At 53.4% G+C, this 20,076-nt stretch overlaps 2 protein-coding genes across 3 annotated transcripts; both read right to left on the minus strand.

Annotated features, from left to right (window-relative positions):
- Positions 1-415: 415 nt before the first annotated feature.
- Positions 416-4,867, minus strand: PROB1 (proline rich basic protein 1). The gene has a single exon (XM_012473766.2). The coding sequence runs from the start codon at positions 4,865-4,867 to the stop codon at positions 1,820-1,822; it is 3,048 nt and encodes a 1,015-aa protein (XP_012329189.2). The 3' UTR covers positions 416-1,819.
- A 1,766-nt stretch (positions 4,868-6,633) lies between these two features.
- On the minus strand, positions 6,634-14,848 carry SPATA24 (spermatogenesis associated 24). Of its 2 annotated transcripts, XM_012474437.2 has the most exons (6): positions 13,714-14,848; positions 12,478-12,543; positions 11,801-11,931; positions 11,644-11,711; positions 6,830-6,932; positions 6,634-6,719 (listed from the first exon to the last, which is right to left on the minus strand). In XM_012474437.2, exons 1-5 carry the CDS (start codon positions 13,828-13,830, stop codon positions 6,859-6,861), a joined length of 456 nt encoding a protein of 151 aa, XP_012329860.1. In that variant the 5' UTR covers positions 13,831-14,848; the 3' UTR covers positions 6,634-6,719; positions 6,830-6,858. The 2 variants fall into 2 exon arrangements, with proteins under 2 accessions (XP_012329860.1, XP_012329789.1); XM_012474366.3 differs by lacking the exons at positions 6,634-6,719; positions 6,830-6,932 and having other exon boundaries at positions 11,389-11,711; positions 13,714-14,846.
- Between the last annotated feature and the right edge of the window lie 5,228 nt (positions 14,849-20,076).

Raw genomic sequence — 20,076 nt, forward strand, 5'->3', positions numbered from 1 at the left:
GCCTTGTGGGAAGAGGTGGTTGGCTGCTGTCTTTTTTTGTTTCAGTGATGTTTCTGAGAAATGAGACTGTCATGTTTATTCTGCCCCTTCTGACACAAAGGCTCAGAGAGAGGTGACAAATCCAAGGCCACATAGCTAGAGGGGCCCTGCTGAGAAACCCAAGCCTGATTGACCCCAGAGCCCCCTGGCCACTCAACCACCAGAAGGAATGAGGTGTGGCTGCAAGCCTTCTGGGAGGCAAATTCAGGGAGACAGGGATGCTACAATGTTTCAAAGACACACATGGCCTCCTTCCCTAGCCCTGAGGTCCCCTTCACCCAGGCGATACCCAGGCATGGAAGGGCACCGTGGAGGGTGTTGAGAGGCCGTGGCAGGAAATCAGGCATCTCACACCAGTTATTTCAGCCATCACAGCTCCATGGTCAGTGATTTATTACACACCGCAGTGAGGTAAGGCACCTGGGGTGTCCCCCAGGGCCCTCCATGCCATCAGAGCTGGTGTCTCAGCCAGAAAATGGCCAGGTTGTTCTGATTCATAGTTCTCCTAGTCAGCTTCCAGTCCAGGGCAGAAGGCAGGGACTGCGAGGGACATGGGCCCCCCAGTAGGCCTGGAACAACAAAGGCATCCATCCCCATCCCTGCCACTGCTTCTAATGGAAACTGTCCTTCCCAAACTCATCACATCACACACCAGGCTGGCAAGGGCCAGCCTTTTCCGGTTCACAACTACACACAGACCCCCACACAGACCATCTCCTTCAGAGGCTCCTGGAATTCAGGGCAACTGAAGGGCAGGCTCTGGGCCCTGTCCCTTGCTGTGACTGGTCTGTAGGGCCAGCGCCCTCTCTGGGCATTGTTGCCACATCTGTTACTGGGGGAGGGAAACTGCCAAGAGCTTCAGGTCCCTCTGGCTACTCCACCAAGGGTATCACTTCTACTGCCAGCCCTAACCCACCTTCCAGCCACACAAAGGGTCAAGAGGCTCCTGTGGAACAAGAGGCCAACCACCCTCCATCTTCTCAGACCTTCCAATGACCATTTCACCTACTCCCGATGTGGGGGGTGGGGGGCTGAAGACCCACCCCAGCCCAAAAACAAGTCTGCTCAGCTCTGAGGGCCAGGCTCCCCATCTTCCCACCCCAAGTTCCAGGCTCACCCCTCACCCAGCCCCTCCCTGTATCACTTCCTTGCTTCACCTCCACCTACTGCTCCCGCCTTAGCTCCCTTTCTCAGAGCCAGCCTGGCCCAGGGGATGCACTGGCCACTTTCACCCGGGTAGCCTCCAGGGCCAAAGCTCAGCTCCTCTTCCTAAGAGCAGATTTGACAGCCAGAGTCCTTACCACTGCCTCACCAGGGGCACTGGCCGGCCCCACCTCAGCTGGGCCTGCCATCAGGGAGGCCAGACAGTTCCCTTCCCTGTCTCCTGCTGCTCCCGTTCCTGCTGCCCCGGGGCAGCCCCAGCACCTCCTCTGATTGGCTCCTGGGGACAAGCGCCAGGGATGCCTCACTTTCCCTATTTGCTTGCCTGCACATACACATACACACACCCACACACCAAACCACACCACGCCCTGGGAATGCCTGGGAAAGGGATACATAATTTTGTTGGGGAAGGAAGTAGGCAACCACTTCCTGGGTTAGCTCCAGCTCCACTAGCCTCGGGGCTCAGATTCATTCTCTGAAGATCACTTCCGGTCCCACGACCGGCTGGGATGGGTTAAAGACCGAGGTGACGGAAGGAGAGGAGGGTAGGGGCTTGAATTCCAGAACCTCCCAGGCCATCCAAGGGTTCCAATTCCATGGGTATCGGGCTGGGGCCTCACAGAGGGAACAAGGAGCCCTTGCCGGGCTGAGTAGGACCCGAGCTGGAGGGCGGCGCACAGAGGAGCAGAGGAGGTGCGGGGCTGGGGGTCCCGCTCACCGGCAGGTAGTAGGTCCCGTCCAGGGGCCCTGCCTCAGAGGCCCACGGTAGCTGGGGGCTGCCGAGGGCCTGCGGGCCCGGGGACGGTGGCAGGGAGAGGCTGGGGATAGGCCCATAGGCAGGCGGGTAGAGGCCGCCGAGCCCCAGGGCCAGAGGGGTGTAGACGCGGTGGGGCAGCCCGGGGGATGAAGGCGGCAGCAGCACCTCCACGTACTGCCCACTCTCGGGGTCGAAGAGCACCCTTAGCCGAGGCTGCCGCGGCGCCTCCACAAAGTAGTAGCGGCCGCTCTCGGGATCCACCAAGATCTTCCCTGGGGGCGCGGCCCCGGGCGGCCTGCGCGCTCCCTGGGAGGGGCTTTGCGGGGACCGGTCCGTGGGAGGCGCCGAGGCAGCGCGGGGCTGGGTGGGGGCCAACCTGCCAGCTGACACCAGGGGCTCCCGCGGGAGTGGCACCTGGACCGGAGCCGCGGGCTCGGGGGCCGTAGGTGGTGTCTTCGGTTTGGGTGCTATCCCAGGACTCGGGCTGGGGTGCACCTGAGGGGAGCTGGGGCGGGGCGATGGGGTCCCTGCTGGCCCTACGGGGGAGCGCTGAGATGAGCCGCGGTCGCCGCCTAGGGGGCTCGTCCGACCCTCGCCGTCGGGAACGAGGCGCTGGGCCTCTGCATCCCTGTTCTCGCCGCCTGGGCCGCGCGCTCGCACTCCCGGGGTTACTTCGGGTCGGCGACCCAAGGCCAAGGCCCCAGGCAGGCGGATCTCTGTGCGCTTGAAGGGCTTCGCCGTGCTGTTCTCTGCCCTCCGCCGCAGGACCCCGTTGGGCTGTGAGGCGTCGCAGGGGACCGTGTCGAAGGACGGCTCTGGAGGCTCGTAGGGGTGCGGCACGACCGGTAGGAAGTCCTTGATGAAAACCGAAGTGTAGTGCGCCGGGGCGGGGGGCCCCAGCGCCGGTAGCTCTTGCGTCTTGGATTCGCCGCCCTCCTCGCCGCAGGTGTCGGCAGGAGGCGCAGGCAGCCCCGAGCCTGGGGTTCCCGCCGGGAAGCTTGGCGCATATGTGGTCTTCACCAACTTTCGCACGTCTCGAGGCCGCGGAATGGCCACTCGTGGGCGTCCCGAGGCCGCTTCCCCAGGACCCAAGACTTCCGGGCACTTATCGGAGTCCAGGGTGCCCACAAGGTGATTGCCGGGCGACTCAGGTGCTGCCACCTCTGGGGAAGGCTGTCTGCCTCCAAAGGCAAGATCCGGAATCTCCCGCGTGGATGGACTCTGCACCTCTGTTGGTTCTGGAGTCCCGGGTGCTGACGGTGTAGGTGGTGCCAACTCCTCCTGAGTTAACCCATTCTGAGCTTCCTGAGTAAATACTATCGATGAGCCCGGCCCCATCGGATCCCACGTCTCTTGGGGCGATGGGCTCCAAGTTCCAATAGGACGATCTGGCGCCTCCCACGTCAAGACGGCCAGCGGGGATGGGCTGCTACGTGGTTCCACCGCATCCCCGACTGCCGAATGTGGAATCTCCCGCCGGGAAGGGGCTTCGAGGGATGGACCCGTTTCTCCTGCAACACCCTGATTCCACTGGGAAAGGGTCGGAGGGGAAGGGCTTCTGCTGACAGTTTCCTCGACTGCGGGATTCTGATTTTCCCACGCGGTGGAGGCTTCAGGGAACGATGGGCTACTCACCCTCCGAGTAGTCCGATCCCACGGGGACAGGTTCTGGGGGGACGGGCAGCGAGGACCCCGTACAACCCCATTTGGAGCCTGCCATGGCAGGGACGGGCTCCTTGGCCTCACAGCTCTACTCGGAACCTCCGAGGGGACCCTACACTCAACAGGCGGACTCCGTGCCTTCTGGACTGTTCGATCCGGCGTGTCTCTCGGGACCCGAGTCTTCCGTGCCTCCTGGATCTTCTCTTCTGACTGAAGGAAGATGCTGGAGCTAACAGGACCCAGCGGCTCGGTCCCGGGAGCAGGCTTGTCGCGCCGAATTGCGCGCTCGCGGAGGCTGGGCCACGGCCTCGGGGCTTTGGCGGAGGCCAAATTATCTTGTACGCGAAGTGGCCGAGACTTAGCCTTTTCCAGGACCACGCGGGTGCTGCGGGCCGTTTCCCGGGTCGCAGGATCCGACGGCCCCGTGGGCCCGAAGGTGTTGCTACTCAGGGCCGGGGCCTCCGGGCTCAGTTTTCTGGCCAGCGCTGTCTGCACGAAGCCAGCGGCGGCCTGCAGGCGGCCCAGCGACTCGTCCAGGGAACCGGTGCGCAGGAGCAGCCGGGGGCGCGGCGCGCCGGCCGCCCGTGGGGGACTCTGGGGCCGGGGACGTAGCTCGATCTGACGCTTGGGCACCGTCCGGGGCCTGACGGGCGCAGCGCGCTCCTCCAGGGCCACCTCCACACACTCGAACTGCGCTGGGGCGGCAGGACTTGGCCCGCGGGGCCGCAGCTCTAGGTAGGTGGCCCAGCGGGAGCTACCGTCGGGGGCCTGGGACTGGCGAGGGACTGGGGCGGGAGACGCAGGCCCCGGCGGCAAGGGGCTGCTGAAGGCCGGCTCCGTGAGTTGTTGTTGAGCCTCACTATCCTCTGCGCCGGAGCAGCCGAACAGGGGTCCGACGCCGAAGATGACTTCCATCTCCCCCGACGGCAGCGTGCGCAGCTGGGGCTGGGGTGGCCGTGGGCCGGAGCCCGGGCCTCGAGGGAAACCCGAGCCGGGCCTGTGGCGCTGGCGGCTATTCTGGGCGCTGACGGACAGGCGAGGCTGCGCGCCCGCCCCCCGCCCAAGGGCCACCCAGGGCCAATTCGCCGGGCCTTCCGCGTCCGGCCCAACGTCCGGGGGCTCCGGAGAACCCGGAGCCGTGTGGTAGGAGCCTGACGAACCGGAGGAGTCCTGGCGCCGTGCGGGGGCCGCGGGCAGCTGTCTCGGGATCCCAGGCAGGGCTGGCGGGGCGAGCGCGGTCAGCATGGTGGGGCCGGACGCCGCGCACTACCTCCCTCGCATTCGCCTCCGCTGGTGGCGCCGGCACTGTCCCCGCCCCGCCCGAGGATGCCGTGGGGTCACCGTGCCTTAAAGCGGCCGCGTCCACTCCTGAGTCAGCGGCGCCGGCAGCAGGAGAGACCTGGGCCCTGCACGCTTCCCTCTCCAGGCTCCGTGTCCAACCAACCCCCTTCTCAGGCACAAGCCAGAGCACCTGGTGTGGGCTCCAAGCTTTGGCTGACAAGGTGAGGGAACGGCAGGCCCACCTTTTGAAGCCTTGGAGCCAGGAGTTAGTCCCCACTCCACCCATCACAGGTGAGGAAACTGAGGCCCAGCAGCGATTCACCTGAAGTCAGGCACTGCTGTGTGCGGTTCAGGCTGTGAGCTGGGGAACCAGGCCTTCAGGCTGGGTGACTCAGGTAGTGCAAGCAATTTCATCGTCCCCTCAGCCCCGGGTGTCTTAACATCACTGCAGGGGACCCCCATCACCATTGCTGGCCTCAGCTAGAGCTCCTAAGGGTGCACCCACCACCTTCGTTGACCCCAGTTACACTCTCCCCAATCCCCAACCTTCAGTAGAGTAAGCAGCACTGTTAGAGGCCTCCCTGGTGCCTCAGGGCCCCAGGAAGGTGCTACCCCTGGCTGGATCCATTGCCCTCAGTAGGACCTATTGGAAGGGGCTGGAGTGGACAGCTCTAGCTTTCACAGTCTGCCTCAGCTCCTAGAACAGGCCCTTGATACCAACGTGGGGTCCCATGGGAAGCTTCGAAGTAGCTTGTGGTCCCAGCTCCAAAGGCCCTGGAGGTCAGAACAGCCCTGTGCTCCCCAAGATACTCACAAGGCCCTCATTTCAGCCCCCATAGCCTTAGGACCTGCCCTGGAGACAGGTGCTGGTGGGGAGGCAGCCACCACCTGTCATTGTCTTACAACAGTGGGCACCACTTGCCCTGAAACTTCTGGCTTCAAGGTCCTGCTATGACTCAGGCCCCAGCTGACCCTGGAGCAAGAGCACCGGCCCCTCCTGTGCACTCAGCCTCAAACTGACCCAGGACAGGCTACACTGGGCTAACCTGACCCCTGAAGTGGGTCCCCTGCCTGGGTGTGTCCCCGTGATCACCTAGGGGACACTCAGTGACAGCTTCTGAAAGAATGTAGCCAGCCCATCCCATCCAGCCCTGCCTGTGCAACTTGAGCAAGTCCAGCTCCCTTCCCAGATTGTTTCTCCACCTGAAAACCAGACACAGCAGTCTTTTCCCTTCCTCCCATTGGTGAAGCTCCCGTTTGTTGGGGGCAGGTATCAGCAGGTGCAAATTCGATTTGCAGGTATAACGTTATTGTTATGTGATGGAAACTGACTTCCCAAATTCCTTGTAGTTCTGGAACCCCCTGTCTTTGAAGTTTCTGGTCAGGGCTTCCTGCCCTGTAGTCAAGTTGAAAGAGTTAAATTTACCAGGACACTGAGAGTGGGATGTGATGTTACTGGGTAATAAGAGCTGTTTATATAGCAAGGGATTAAATATCCAAAGAAGGGATGGTGCCTACCAGACAACAAAGACCCAGCTCCTCCCCTAGGTTACAAGCCCCTACCCTGTGGACCCCTACTACTACCCAAGAGGGAGGGAAGTGGCAGGGGCTAGAGGCTGGGGCTCCCAGAGCAGAGAAGGCAGAGGCTGGGGATTACAGCCAGAGAACAGGAAGGTGGTGGCCATTTTATTTTTCCCTGGGATGCTGGTGGCTGTGGGCCTGACGTGTTCCTGAGGCTTTCTTATGCTTCTGGTCCAGCACCTGGGCCATGTAGCTCTCCTGCTCCTTCTGGATCCAGAAGTCAGACATGTGATTCCTGCAATGGAGCCAGCTGGTGGTGGGCTGTGGACAGCCCAGGGTAGGTAGGGGCCAGAGATCTGGCTCCTCAGTGTCATCAACATCCCCGGCCGGACCCAGACCCCTCACCTGAAGATCTGCTTCTGCTGACTGATAACTTACTGCAACTCTTTAATCTCATTCTCTTTGCCATTAAGTATATCTTCTTGCTTTATAATGTGAGACTCAATCTCTGTGGGGGAGAGAGGCAGGGAGGAGAGGTGGTTCCCATCCCAAGGGCTCCTTCCTGAGATAAGGCATTCCCTCATGGGGCTTTTCAGAGCTTGGCTCCTCACCCAGGAGTTCTCCATGAAGAATTGCTACTACCTTAGTATGAATGAGTTTATTGTGCAGTCTTAGGGGAGTGCAGTGTTTGAGGATTGTTGTCAATGACTTCACGTTTATTCTGGACCAGAGGACCCACATGAGGGCAGGAGAAGGTCCTTAGAGAGAGGTGGGCAGTCCTGTCCAAAGGCAGGAAGATGAATGGCGCCTGCCCTCAACTCCTGCAGATCTTTACAGATGTTGCCTCCTTGGAGAGACTCTCCCTCATCTAAAAATTACATTTCCCAGTACTGCCTACTCCCTCTTCCTGATTTATTTTTCTTTCTTTTTTTTTTTTTGAGATGGAGTTTCGCTCTTGTTACCCAGGCTGGAGTGCAATGGTGCGATCTCTGCTCACTGCAACCTCCACCTCCTGGGTTCAGGCAATTCTCCTGCCTCAGCCTCCTGAGTAGCTGGGATTACAGGCACGCGCCACCATGCCCAGCTGATGTTTTGTATTTTTAGTAGAGACGGGGTTTCACCATGTTGACCAGGATGGTCTCGATCTCTTGACCTCGTGATCCACCCGCCTCGGCCTCCCAAAGTGCTGGGATTACAGGCGTGAGCCACCGCGCCCGGCCCTGATTTATTTTTCCTAACACTTTTACCTAACATAGTATATTTTACTCATCTGTCTTCTCCGTTACTGGGGTGTAAGGTACACAAGGACAGGGATCTTTGTCTTATTCATGGCTTTATCCCTAAGGCCTAAAACAGTACCGAGCACATAGTAGGTGTACAGAAAGTGTATTTCCCGACCGAATGAATGGGATGTCCCTGGGGCTTTAGGACTTAGAAGCATGACTTAGTTCAGTCATCCCAGTCCAACCAAATCTCCTGAGGGCTGGCTGGATGCCCAGCCCTGTGCTAGGGCTTCAGGGGTGGTGGGAGAAGATGGAGTTGCCTCGATTTTCAGACCTGTTTCGTCATCTCAAAGATGGGGAGAGAGACAGCCCTATCCCATGGTGGTGTGGGGAGGACCCAGTGAGATAGTGGTGGCACAAAGCCTACCCCCAAATTACTTGCACATTTGATGCAAAGATGACTCTCTGAGGCAGGACGATGGCTTGAGCCCAGGAGTAAGAGACCAGTCTGGGCAACATAGTGAGACCTCACCTCTAAAAAACTAAAAAAAAAAAAAATTAGCTGGGCATGGTGGTGGAACGTGCCTGTAGTCCTAGCTGCTTACTGAGGCAAGAGGATCACCTGAGCTAAGGAGTTAGGGCTGCAGTGAGTTATGACTGTGTCCCTGCACTCCAGCCTGGGTGACAGAGCAAGACCCTGTCTCTAAATAAATAAATAAATAAATAAATAAATAAAAGATAATTTTTCTGTGTTGTATCAAAATCCAAGGAGGCTATATGGATCTGGGGGTGCTTCATTTATATAACTGCTCCTAATGGTGCCCTGGAAAATTCTGATTCCCACAGAAAGAAAATCCTACTGTCTTTAAAGGTTGGACAAGGGGCTGCGCGTGGTGGCTCACACCGATAATCCCAGGACTTTGGGAGGCTGAGGTGGGTGGATCAGCTGAGGTTAGAGTTTGAGACCAGCCTGGTCAACATGGTAAAACCCTGTCTCTACTAAAAGTACAAAAATTAGCCAGGTATGGTAGCACATGCCTGTAATCCCAGCTACTTGGAGGCTAAGGCAGGAGAATTGCTTGAATCTGGGAGACGGAGGTTAGAGTGAGCTGAGATTATGCCACTGCACTTCAGTCTGGGCAACAAAGTGAGACTCCGTTTCAAAAAAAAAAAAAAAAAAATAGGTGGCCGGGCGTAGTGGCTCACGCCTGTAATCCAAGCACTTTGGAGGCCAAGGCGGGCGGATCACCTGAGGCCGGGAGTTCAAGACCAGTCTGACCAACATGGTGAAACCCCGTCTTTAAAAAAAAAAAAAAATAGGTTGGACATGGATTAACTAGAACACAAACTCTGAAAATACAGAAATGTCTAAGCACTTAAGATAAGGCACAGCATGGAAAAGAGAGACGGTGCAGGGAGAGAATGAAGACATGAATTCACCAGGCCATGGGGTGAGGACTCTTGAACCTCCTGCCCAGGCCATCCACCTAATTGGTATTACTTGTGAAGTTCATTTGGGAAAAAGAATTAGAAATATATGTGACTCTTTGAAAATAAAAGCCTGTGGCACCCGATGATGAGAGAATGGTTAGAAAATCTCTTTGAACGTAAAGAACTATGTAAAAACCAGACTGAAACCACTCAAGGGTAGTTTGTACAGGTGGAGTGTGGTGGGAGGCATTGGCCAGGGTGAGGTCCACATCACCAGATTGGCTCAGGAGGGCTTGTGTGTCCCACTGGAGGGGTTTAGAATATTCTGGGTGAGGTAGCCAGGACCTGTCCCCATGACACACACACCTTCCAACAAGCAGATCCAAAGCCCTGGGGTCTTGACTGATCTCTGTTGGAGGGAAATGGCCTAGAGAAGGGATGTCTCTGGCCCCACCAGGAAAGAACCCCAGGTTCTTTTTTGGGAAGTAAGGGAATGCCCACAGAGAGGGCAAGACTGAGGGTACCAATGGCCTTGGGCATGGGGGTAGTGACTGCCTGTTGGGCCCTGCCCTGGCAAGAGCTGGTGACCAAACTACTATGAGACCTGTCAGCCTGCCTGGCCAGATCAAGATGTTTGCTGGCATCTTCCCAGTGAGAGCACTCACCAGGGGAGAGAGAAGTCTGAACTGGTGGAAGGCAGGGTACCCAAGGCTCCAGGTGGGAGCCCCACCAGGAAGGACCTTGAACCTCTTGCACTTGGGCTCTGGCCTACTGGAGATCTGCTAAAGTGAACGAAGCAGATGTTGCATCTGGAATTCATACCTACTTCTTAAACCATGTAAGGGGAGTTTAGCATTCTGGGAAGTGAGACAGGCTCCTGAGGTGTAGGGGCACCGGGTAGCTGGTTCTGAAGGTGCTCCACAACTTACGGCACCAACTGAGCCAATGAGTGGCCTGCAGGCATCTGCACAGAGCAGAGCTGAAAAATGGGAGCCCACACAATAGTTGGCCTACACAATAGTTTTAAAATTTCAAAATCAGGTGCCAATACTAAAAAGTCAAAAAAGCTTCCATTAAAACTTGGTTTTGGCTGCATGGTGACTCATACCTGTCATCCCAGCAGTTTGGGAGGCTGAGGTGGACGGATCACCTGAGGTCAGGAGTTCGAGACCAGCCTGGTCAATATGGTGAAACCCCATCTCTACTAAAAATACAAAAATTAACTGGGCCTGGTGGTGTGCACCTGTAATCCCAGCTACTCAGGAGGCTGAGGCAGGAGAATCGCTTGAACTGGGGAGATGGAGGTTGCAGTGAGCCGTGTGCCACTGAACTCCAGCCTAGGCAACAGAGCAAGACTCCGTCTCAAAAAAACGAAAAAAAAAAACAGGCCGGGCGTGGTGGCTCATGCCTGTAATCCCAGCACTTTGGGAGGCCAAGGCAAATGGATCCCGAGGTCAGGAGATCCAGACCATCCTGGTCAACATGGTGAAACCCCATCTCTACTAAAAATACAAAAATTAGCCGGGCATGGTGGCGCATGCCTGTAGTCCCAGCTACACAGGAGGCGGAGGTTGCAGTAAGCCAACATCGTGCCACTGCACTCCAGCCTGGGTGACAGAGTGAAACTCTGTCTCAAAGACAAAAACAAACAAAAAAACAAAACAAAACAAAACTTGGTTTCTCTGGGCCTGGTGGCTCACACCTGTAGTTCCAGCTAATCGGGAAGCTGAGGTGGGTAGATCAGTTGAGCCCAGGCACTTGAGCCTGGTCAACATAGTGATACCTAGTCTTAAAAAAATAAAAATAGTCAGGCATGGTGAGCCCAGCACTTTGGGAGGCTGAGGCAAGTGGATCACAGGGTCAGGAGTTTCAGACCAGCCTGGCCAACATGGCAAAACCTTGTCTCTATTAAAAATACAAAAATTAGTTGGTATGGTGACGCATGCCTATAATCCCAGCTACTCAGGAGGCTGAGGCAGGAGAATCATTTGAACCCGGGAGGCGGAGGTTGCAGTGAGCCAAGATCGCACCACTGCACTCCAGCCTGGGTGACAGAGCGAGACTCTGTCTCAAAATAAAATAAAATAAATAAATAAAAATAAAAACAACCCTTATTTCCATTTTAAAGATCTGGTAATCCTGGCCCCCTATCAGCATGTACACCCTTCCCTATCCTGACCCTGAGATTAAGGGTCAGCTCCCAAATAGGACAGTGCTCACCCTGTGTTCCTCTTGTATCAGAGTTAGGAGTAAAGTGCACTATTTTTAACCCATCAAAGTGGGAAAACAAAAGGTAGACTAAGAAGGTCGTATGTTTCAGGAAAAATGGGAGCAAGCCCATTTCTTTATGGTGGTGAAGAATATAGTACACTGACTGCTTCCTTCATTTCCGTGGCCTGCCTGGTCCCTTAAAGCCTTTTCGAAGGTGTGGCCCACCTGGGCCTGCATGTATCCTTAGCTGGGGACAGGTGTTAGCGTGAAGCCCTGCCTTTGACACAGGCACTGGGCAGTTAGGAAAGGGCCCATTTATATAAGTGTGGTGGGGAGCATGGGCCTCCCGCCTACCATTGCACTTGGTGATGAGCTGGTCCTTCTTGGACTCCTGTAGGACTTTGCTCTTGACACTGGAGAGCCTGGGTGGGGAAGATAAGACGGGAGGGTGGGCAGGTTGGCAAGCAGATGCATCCCCCAAACCCCACACCTGCTACTGAGGCCCACTCACGCTTTTTCAAAGGCCAGCCTCTCTTTCTCCAGCTGCTTGGACAGCACCTCTACCTCTCCGAGGGCAAACTGTAATTTCTCCTCTTCCTTGGCCAGGAGGACCTTGGTCTTGGCATGGGCAGCTTTCTCTTCCTGCAGGGGCAGCAGCAGTCACCTCATTACCCTAGGCTGCCTTAGGTCTCCTAGACCCCTGTAACCAGCCCGTTTTCTCAGAGGGACACATAGAAGCCAGAATACAGGGAGATTCTGGCCTTGCTACTGGGGCTGGAGGTTCTCAGAGGCCAACCTTTCTTTCTTTTTTTTTTTTTTAGACAGAGTCTTACTGTGTTGCCCAGCCTGGAGTGCAGTGGTGAGATCTCAGCTCAGTGCAACTTCCACCTCCTGGGTTCAAGGAATTCTCCTGCCTCAGCCTCCCAGGTAGCTGGGATTACAGGCACCTGCTACCACGCATACTTGACTATTTTTTTTTTTTCAGTAGAGACAGGGTTTCACCATGTTGGCCAGGCTGGTCTAGAACTCCTGACGTCAAATGATTTGCCACCTTGGCCTCCCAAAGTGCTAGGATTACAGGAGCAAGCCATTGAACCCATCAGAGGCCAATACTTAATGAGCCTGCCTAACCACAGGGGTCCTGGGAAATGGGGGAAGATTAAGGAGCCTGCAGAGGCCATTACTTACCACCAGCTTCTCCTCTACTGCCTGGAACTCTTCTTTACTGACAAAATTTTCATCCTGGAGAACCATCTGCAACAGAGCCTGGCTGAGTGAGGGCTTGGGGCTGGGGTAGAAGGGGTGCCCTCTAGGGACCAGGACCAAAAGCGGGTAACAGGATGATGCTTGTGGTACCTAGGATGAGACTGAGGCCCTGAGAAAGGAGAATTCAGTTCCACAGATAAACTGAGACTCAGCTCTAAGTGCTGCCCTCAAGGAGCAGCTGGTCTCATGGAGGAGGCAGTCCACAGCCAGCACTTCTAACATATTGTGTGCCTTGATGGGTAGACATAAGGGGATCTGGGGCCCAGAGGAGGCCCCTGGCCCAGCCTGGGGAAGGGTCAGAATCACTTCCAGACAAGGGGACATTAGACCTGAGATCTGACTGCTATATACTATACAGTAGGCCAGAAAAGGGATAGAGAGAAAAGCACTCTGGATGGTGAGGACACACATGCCAAGGTCAGCTGCCAAGAGAAAGACCTGGGTACTTTCTGGGAATCAAAGGCAATTCAGTGCCTAGAGTTCCATACATTTTGTTGAATGTCAGCATTAGGGTGGCAAATAGGACCTCTCTCCCCTTTCCCCCACATTCAACTTCCCAGAAGGGAATAAACTGTCTAAGAACAACTTAGAGTGAGAAATAGATGTGAAGCCAGTTTTACTTCTGAGATGGAGACACATCCCAACCTTCTAAGACTGAAAACCATGAACTCCAGCTGGTTAGGATTCTATCACGCCTACCCAAGAAATCTGTGACTGCAATGCTTTGTACCCATTAGCTGGGGTTTGATTGACAAGGCAAAAGCTAAGGGACATAAAGTTCTTGGAGGCCCCGAAGTTAGCGTTGGCAAGGGCCAAATCTGCGCTTACTGCATTCAGCATGGCACTGCCTTTTCTGGGGCAGGGTGTCCATAACAGAAGGGGAGACACAGTTTTTCTGCCTGCACAAGAGGGCCATGGGAACTCAGTGAAGTCGTCTCCACTGAAAATGAGGAAACTGAGGCTCAGGGACTCTCTACCAGCTCTTGCAGCAACCAGGCAAACAGAATGGAGAATTTGGCTTGATTTTAGTTAAAATTCCCTGGTTCAGGAAGGTCCGCTCCTGAGCCCGGCCTCCTCCTGATGACGCCATGGGCCGTGCGTTCTAGCCACGCCCACGCCCTGGCCCCCCGATCTCCCTGAGCTCCCCTGGCTGCATACCACTTTCCTCAGCTGGTGAATCAACTCCTCCTGAGACTCAATCACGTCCCCTAGTTGATCGAAGACGAGACACACAGATCCTGACCCCGCCTTCGACCACCCGAGGGGCGTCGCCATCTTTCGCCCCCGCCAGCTCGTTGGAAATGGCTGCCTCGGAGGTGCTCCTCGCCGTCGCCCACCAATGAGAATGCGACGCCACAGAGCACCCTGGCAACGCGCCGCCTCTTAAAGGAGCCGCCGGGGCAGGGAAACTGCTAACAGCCCTTAAGCATTTAAGTTTATAGGAAATTGCGCTTTTATTACGCCTTCTGTTTCTTACGCAGTCCTTAGAAGCCGGCAGGGCCCGGCTTATACTTCCCTTGTCTGCGAGCAGGTAACACTCAGAACACCAGCCCTCAGCCTTCACCAAGGGCCTGTTCAACTGCATGACCACGAAGTGAGAGCCAGCGTAGGCAACTCCTGCATCATTAGCTTCTCATGCTTCTTTCTCCAAATCTTAGGAGAAAGATTTGGAGAAAGAAGCATACAATGGAGGAAACTGTATGAGATTCCAGCCTCCTGAAACACACTTAGTACTTAGGGCGCCTAACCCCTCAGCACGGAAGATAGAAAAAGATAAAAAAAAGAGAATGGCTTCACCTGAGATCAAAGTCTTCATACTCTGATACCAGGCTCTGGGCAGCTGCACTAGAGCCATGTGCCACTAACCCAGGAGGAGGGCCCTGAAAAAATTAGGAGGACTGAGGGGGTTTGAAGGAGAGTTGTAAAATGGAAGCAGGGAAGGATACGGTGATTAAGGACACTCACCAAGTTTCCAAAAGTCTCCACTGAGGCCTTTTTTTTTTTTAACCCAAATAAGATTAGGTTTTGAGAACATTGGAGCGAATATATATTGTGTTCACTATTTTGTGGCACCATTATGTTTATGTTATTTCATGTGACCCTCATAGAATTCCTGTTAGCCCCTTTTTACCCAGGCTCTGTGAGAATGAGAATGAATAATTTGGTCACTCTAGTAAGTTGTGGAACTGAGTTCTGACTTGGGCAGTTTGGTTCCAGAGTCCATGTATTTCTTTATTTGTTTTTTTGAGATTGGGTCTCACTTTGTTGCCCAGGCTGGAGTGCAGGGACATGATCTTGGCTCACTGCAACCTCCGCCTCCCAGGTTCAAGTGATTCTCCTGCCTCAGCCTCCTAAGTAGCTGAGATTACAGGCGCCTGCCACCACACCCGGCTAATTTTCGTATTTTTAGTAGTGACGGGGTTTCGCCGTGTTGGACAGGCTGATCTCAAACTCCACACCTCAGGCGATTCGCCTGCTTTAGCCTCCCAAAGTGCTGGGATTACAGGTGTGAGCCAACGTGCCCTGTTTGTTTTTCCAGACAGGGTCTCACTCTGTCACCCAGGCTGTGGAGTAGTGAGAACATAGCCCACTGCAGCTCTGACCTCCCCAGCTCAAGGGATCCTCCTACCTCAGCCTCCTGAGTAGCTGGAACCACAGGCATGCACCATCACACCCTGCTTTTTTTTTTTTATTTTTTAATAAGAGGTTCTCACTGTGTTCCCCAGGCTGGTCTTGAACTCCTGGCCTCAAGGGATCCTCTCACCTCAACTTCCCAAAGTGCTGGGATTAGTGGTGAGCCACCCTGCTCAGCCTTGGAGTCCATGTTTTTTTTGTTTTTTATTTTTTGTTTTTCTGAAACGGAGTTTCGCTCTTTTTGCCCAGGCTGTAATGCAATGGGGTGATCTGGTCTCACTGCAACCTCTGCCTCCCGGCTTCAAGTGACTCTCTTGCCTCAGCTTCCCCAGTAGCTGGGATTACAGGCACGCACCACTGCACCTGGCTAATTTTGTATTTTTAGTAGAGATGGGGTTTCACCATATTGGCCAAGCTGGTCTCAAACTACTGGCCTCAGGTGATCTGCCCACCTTGGCCTCCCAAAGTGCTGGGATTACAGGCATGAGCTACTGCGCCAGCCTGGAGTCCATGTTCTTAACCAGGATGCTGTGCTGCATTTTTGTTGCACGTCATGGATAATTAAGTTATGTAATTTGATACCCCCAAGTAGGAAATGACTATATTAATAAGGAGTTTGGAAAAAAATGTTACCAGTGACTACGAAGGGAGGCAGAAAGTTCAGGTTAAGTCACTCACGCTGCTCCCCAAAGCTCCCAAGTGGCCGGACAAACTTGGCCATCCCTGTGGTTCTCTCAGCAGGAGCCCTTGTTTTGTTTGTTGCATTTGTTCGCATGGACTTGGCCACAGGGCCATCTCTGTTGACCTCTCTCTCTCTTTTTTTTTTTTTTAGAGATGGAATCTTGCTCTGTTACCTAGGCTGGAGTGCAGTGGCGCAATCTTGACTCACTGCAACCTCTACCTCACAGGTTCAAGAGATTCTCCTGCCTCAGCCTCCCCAGTAGCTGGGATTACAGGCACCTGCCATCAAGCCCAGCTAATTTTTGTATTTTTGTAGAGACAGGGTTTCACCATGTTTGCCAGGCTGGTCTCGAACTTCTGACATCAGGTGATCTGCCTGCCTCGGCCTCCCAAATTGCTGGGATTACAGGCGTGAGCCACTGCATGTCACGGACCTCTCTTGAAGGGCCTAGAACAATAGGGTTCAACAGAACTTCTAGTGATGAAAATGTTCTACATCTGCACTATTCAGTATGGTAGCCACTAGCCACATGTGGCTCTTAGCACTTGAAACATAGCTCATGTAACTGAGAAACTGCTTTAAAATTCTTTTTTCTTTTTTTATCCTTTTCTCAAGATCATTTTAATCATAGCTCTTTAACATTTTTAAATTTTTAGTTTAAATTTAAATGGCCATGGGTGGCTACTGGCTACTGTACTAGAGAGTGTGTGCCTAGAGGGCACTGTGTAGGTTGTGTGTGCCTCAGCACAGACCCCTCTCAGAGCTCTGTGTACCAAACGTGAATGTTCACCTGAGTCGCCCTGCACAAAGCTGCACATTCCTCTGGGGCAGTAATCCCTCAGCCTTCCCCACGAACTGCATTCCCTCCCTAGGGTCTTTCGTGGGCACTGCTTGATGTCCCTTGGTATTCAACGTCCACCTTCACCAGCTGGAACAGGCTGCTCTCCGCGTATCTGGGGCAAAACTCTGGAGAGCAGTAGACTCCAGCAGCCACCTGGGGGTGGAAGGTTATAAGCAAGACAGAACCGTGGATCCAGGTCTGCACCTGTTTCCTGGCATGGACATGAGGGGTGGTCACCCTCGTTGGGCACTGCCACAGACTTCTACTCTACATGTTGAAAGGCACTTTGGGCTCCTGGCCAACCAGGACTCAGTGAGACTCAGGATGACATGACATCACAAACAGCTCTGTGATCCTGCCTGGGAAGGGCTGCCTTTCTGCACAGGCTTGTCATTTTGGCTGATGTTCTGGTTATCTATTGCATAATAAGCCACCTCCCCCAATTTTTTTTAAGTTATTGAAAAAAATTATTTTATTCATGAATCTGCAATTTGGCAAGGTTCAATGGTGAAAGCTTATCTCTGCTCCATGCAGTGTGAGCTGGGATGGTTCAATGGTGGGTTAGAAGTTCTACTTCCAACATGGCTCACTCACGTGACTGGCAAGTTGGTGCTGTTAGCTGGGAGCCCTGCTAGGGCTGAGGACCAAGGGTCTTGGTTTTTCTCCATGGGCTGCCTGGGCTTTCTGAGAGCATGGGGATTGGGTTAAAGAGAAAGCATTTAAAGTGACAGAAAATGGAAGATGCCAGTTTCTTAAGGCCTCGGCCTGATACCTGGCATAGTGTCATTTTGCTGTTTTTTTTTTTTTTGAGATGGAGTCTCACTCTGTCACCCAGGATAGAGTGCAATGGCACGGTCTTGGCTCACTGCAACCTCCACCTCCCCAGCTCAAGCGACTCTCCTGCCTCAGCCTCCCAAGTAGCTGGGATTACAGGGACCTGCCACCATGCTCGGCTAATTTTTGCATTTTTAGTAGAGATGGGGGTTTCACCATGTTGGCTAGGATGGTCTCGAACTCCTGACTTTGTGATCTACCCACTTTGGCCTCCCAAAGTGCTGGGATTACAGGTGTGAGCCACTGTGCCCAGCTCATTTTTACTGTGTTCTATTGGTCAAGGAGTCACAGAGTCCAGGTTCCAGAGAAGGGGACACAGATCCTGCCCCTCCATCACCTTTCAATGGGAGTAGTGTCAAAGAATTTGGGCTGCACTTCTAGAGCAAATCCTTACAACAGATGGCACACCACTCCCTTCAAGGTTAATTTCAAGTAAAACCAGACAGGAACTTAGTCTAGTGGGAAGAGTCAGACAATAATCAAACAACCAGGTAAATCTAAAGGGCAATTTAGCCAGGTGAGACTAAGCTTCTGTGCAAGGGAAAACTTCTCTGAGGCAGTGATGTTCCATCTGAAACCTATTAACATAACCAGGAAGCACTTTAGCAAAGAGGGTAGGGGCAGGTGAGTGGGTAGGGATAGCAGAAAGAGGGAACAGTATACACAAAGTCCCTGGGGCAAAAGAGGTTGGTACAGTGTAGTAACTAAGGGCTGGTATGGCATAAAAGAAAACGATTTATAGGGCAAGAGGGGGCTTGGGGAGTGGTTAAAGACCAGGAACTTGGCAGAGCCTTGCTAAGCAAGGTAGGCCATGCTAAGGACTTTGATGATTTTTATTTTAGGGACAAAAGAAAGCTACTGAAATATTTTAAGCAGGAGGATGACGTGATCCAATTTATGCTTGGAAAGGTCTCTTTGGTTGCAGTGAGGTATACAGATGGGAGCGGAGCTGTGTAGGTGCACAGAGTCTACTTTTACTGAGAAGGCTACTGCAGTGAAAATGGATGGTAGTTTGAGAGCCAGATGGTGTCAGAGATGAAAGGTTTAGGATGTTCTGGAGGTAAAATTGATAGGGCTTGACAGAGGGGTGATGTGGGGACATGGAAAAGGTGTTTTAGTTGTCTCTTGCTAGAAACCACCATATAATGTAACAGCTTAAAACAACACTCTTTTTTTTTTTTTTGACAGAGTCTTACTCTGTAGCCCAGGCTGTAGTGCAGTGGCGCAATCTCAGCTCAGTGCAACCTCCGCCTCCCAGCCTCAAGCAATCCCCCCACCTCAGCCTCCCCAGTAGCTGGGACTGTAGGCGCGCAGCTAATTTTTGTATTTTTCAGTAGAGACGGGGTTTCACCATGTTGCCCAGGCTGGTCTTGAACTCCTGGGCTCAAGCCATCTGCCTTAGCATCCTAAAGTGTTGGGATTACAGGCATGAGCCACCACACCTGCAATAAAATGGCATCAATCGTTTTATTATTTGCTCACAATTCTGCAGTCTGAGCAGGACTTGGTGGGGCAGCACATTTCTGCTCTGCCCATCATCTGGGGTAGCACAAATGGCTCAACTTGAATTGTATGTTTGGGTCCTCAGTTGTTGCTGTCAGTTTGGTTGCTTGGTTCTCTTCCGATGGTTTCTCCTTTGGTTAGTGGAGTGGTCTCAGGGTAGTTGAATTTATGTGGTAGCTGGCTTCCCTCCAAGTACAAAAATGGAAGCTGCCAGTTTTGCCACATTCTATTGGTTATAGATCAAAGGCCAGCTCCGATTAGAAAGGGGACTACACAAAGGCATGAATATTAGGGGATGCCAAATTAAGTCTAGCACAGAAAGTTTCCTGGGTTTTTTACTTTATTTTTAGAGATGGAGTCTTGCCATATCACTCAGGCTGGTCTCAAGCTCCTGGCCTCAAGTGATCCTCCCACCTCAGCCTTCAGAGGTAACTGGGATACAGGTGTGCACAACCGTGCCTGGCTTGGGTTGCTGACTTTTGCACTTGGATGGAAGTGCTAGTGATGGAGGTGGGGCACTGGAAGAGTCTTGCTTCCACAATCCTTCACTAAATAAAAATCCACTCACCTCTGTAGGAAGGGTGATTATATTTCACATCTCTCTTCCTCAGAGTTGCTTTCACTGACCCCTCAGACTGAGTTAAATTATCCCTTTGTTATAGCGTCTGTGATCCCCCCTTGGTCTCCCTTTAGCTATTCATTGCACTGTGGAGCACTGTGTAAGCCTGGCCTCTCCACTAGATGTGAGCTCCAGCAGCCTTGGTGTTGGGCCTCACCTGTTCCCTGACCCCTATCCCAAAAGCCCAGCCCACCTGGCTCAGAGTAAGTTCTCAATCATTGCTGAATTGAATCTCCTCTCACTTTCTTTTTCAAATGAAAGCTATCATGACCAGTTAGGATCATGTGAATATCATTTACTATATATATATATATTTTTTTTTGTTTGTTTGTTTAATTGTGTTTTAGGTTTTGGGGTACATGTGAAGAACATGCAGGATTGTTGCATAGGTACATACATGGCAATGTG

The sequence above is a fragment of the Aotus nancymaae genome, unplaced genomic scaffold (assembly GCF_030222135.1).
Source record: "Aotus nancymaae isolate 86718 unplaced genomic scaffold, 86718_ANA_hifiasm-v0.15.2.pri h1tg000064l_1, whole genome shotgun sequence".
Classification (NCBI taxonomy): Eukaryota; Metazoa; Chordata; class Mammalia; order Primates; family Aotidae; genus Aotus; species Aotus nancymaae.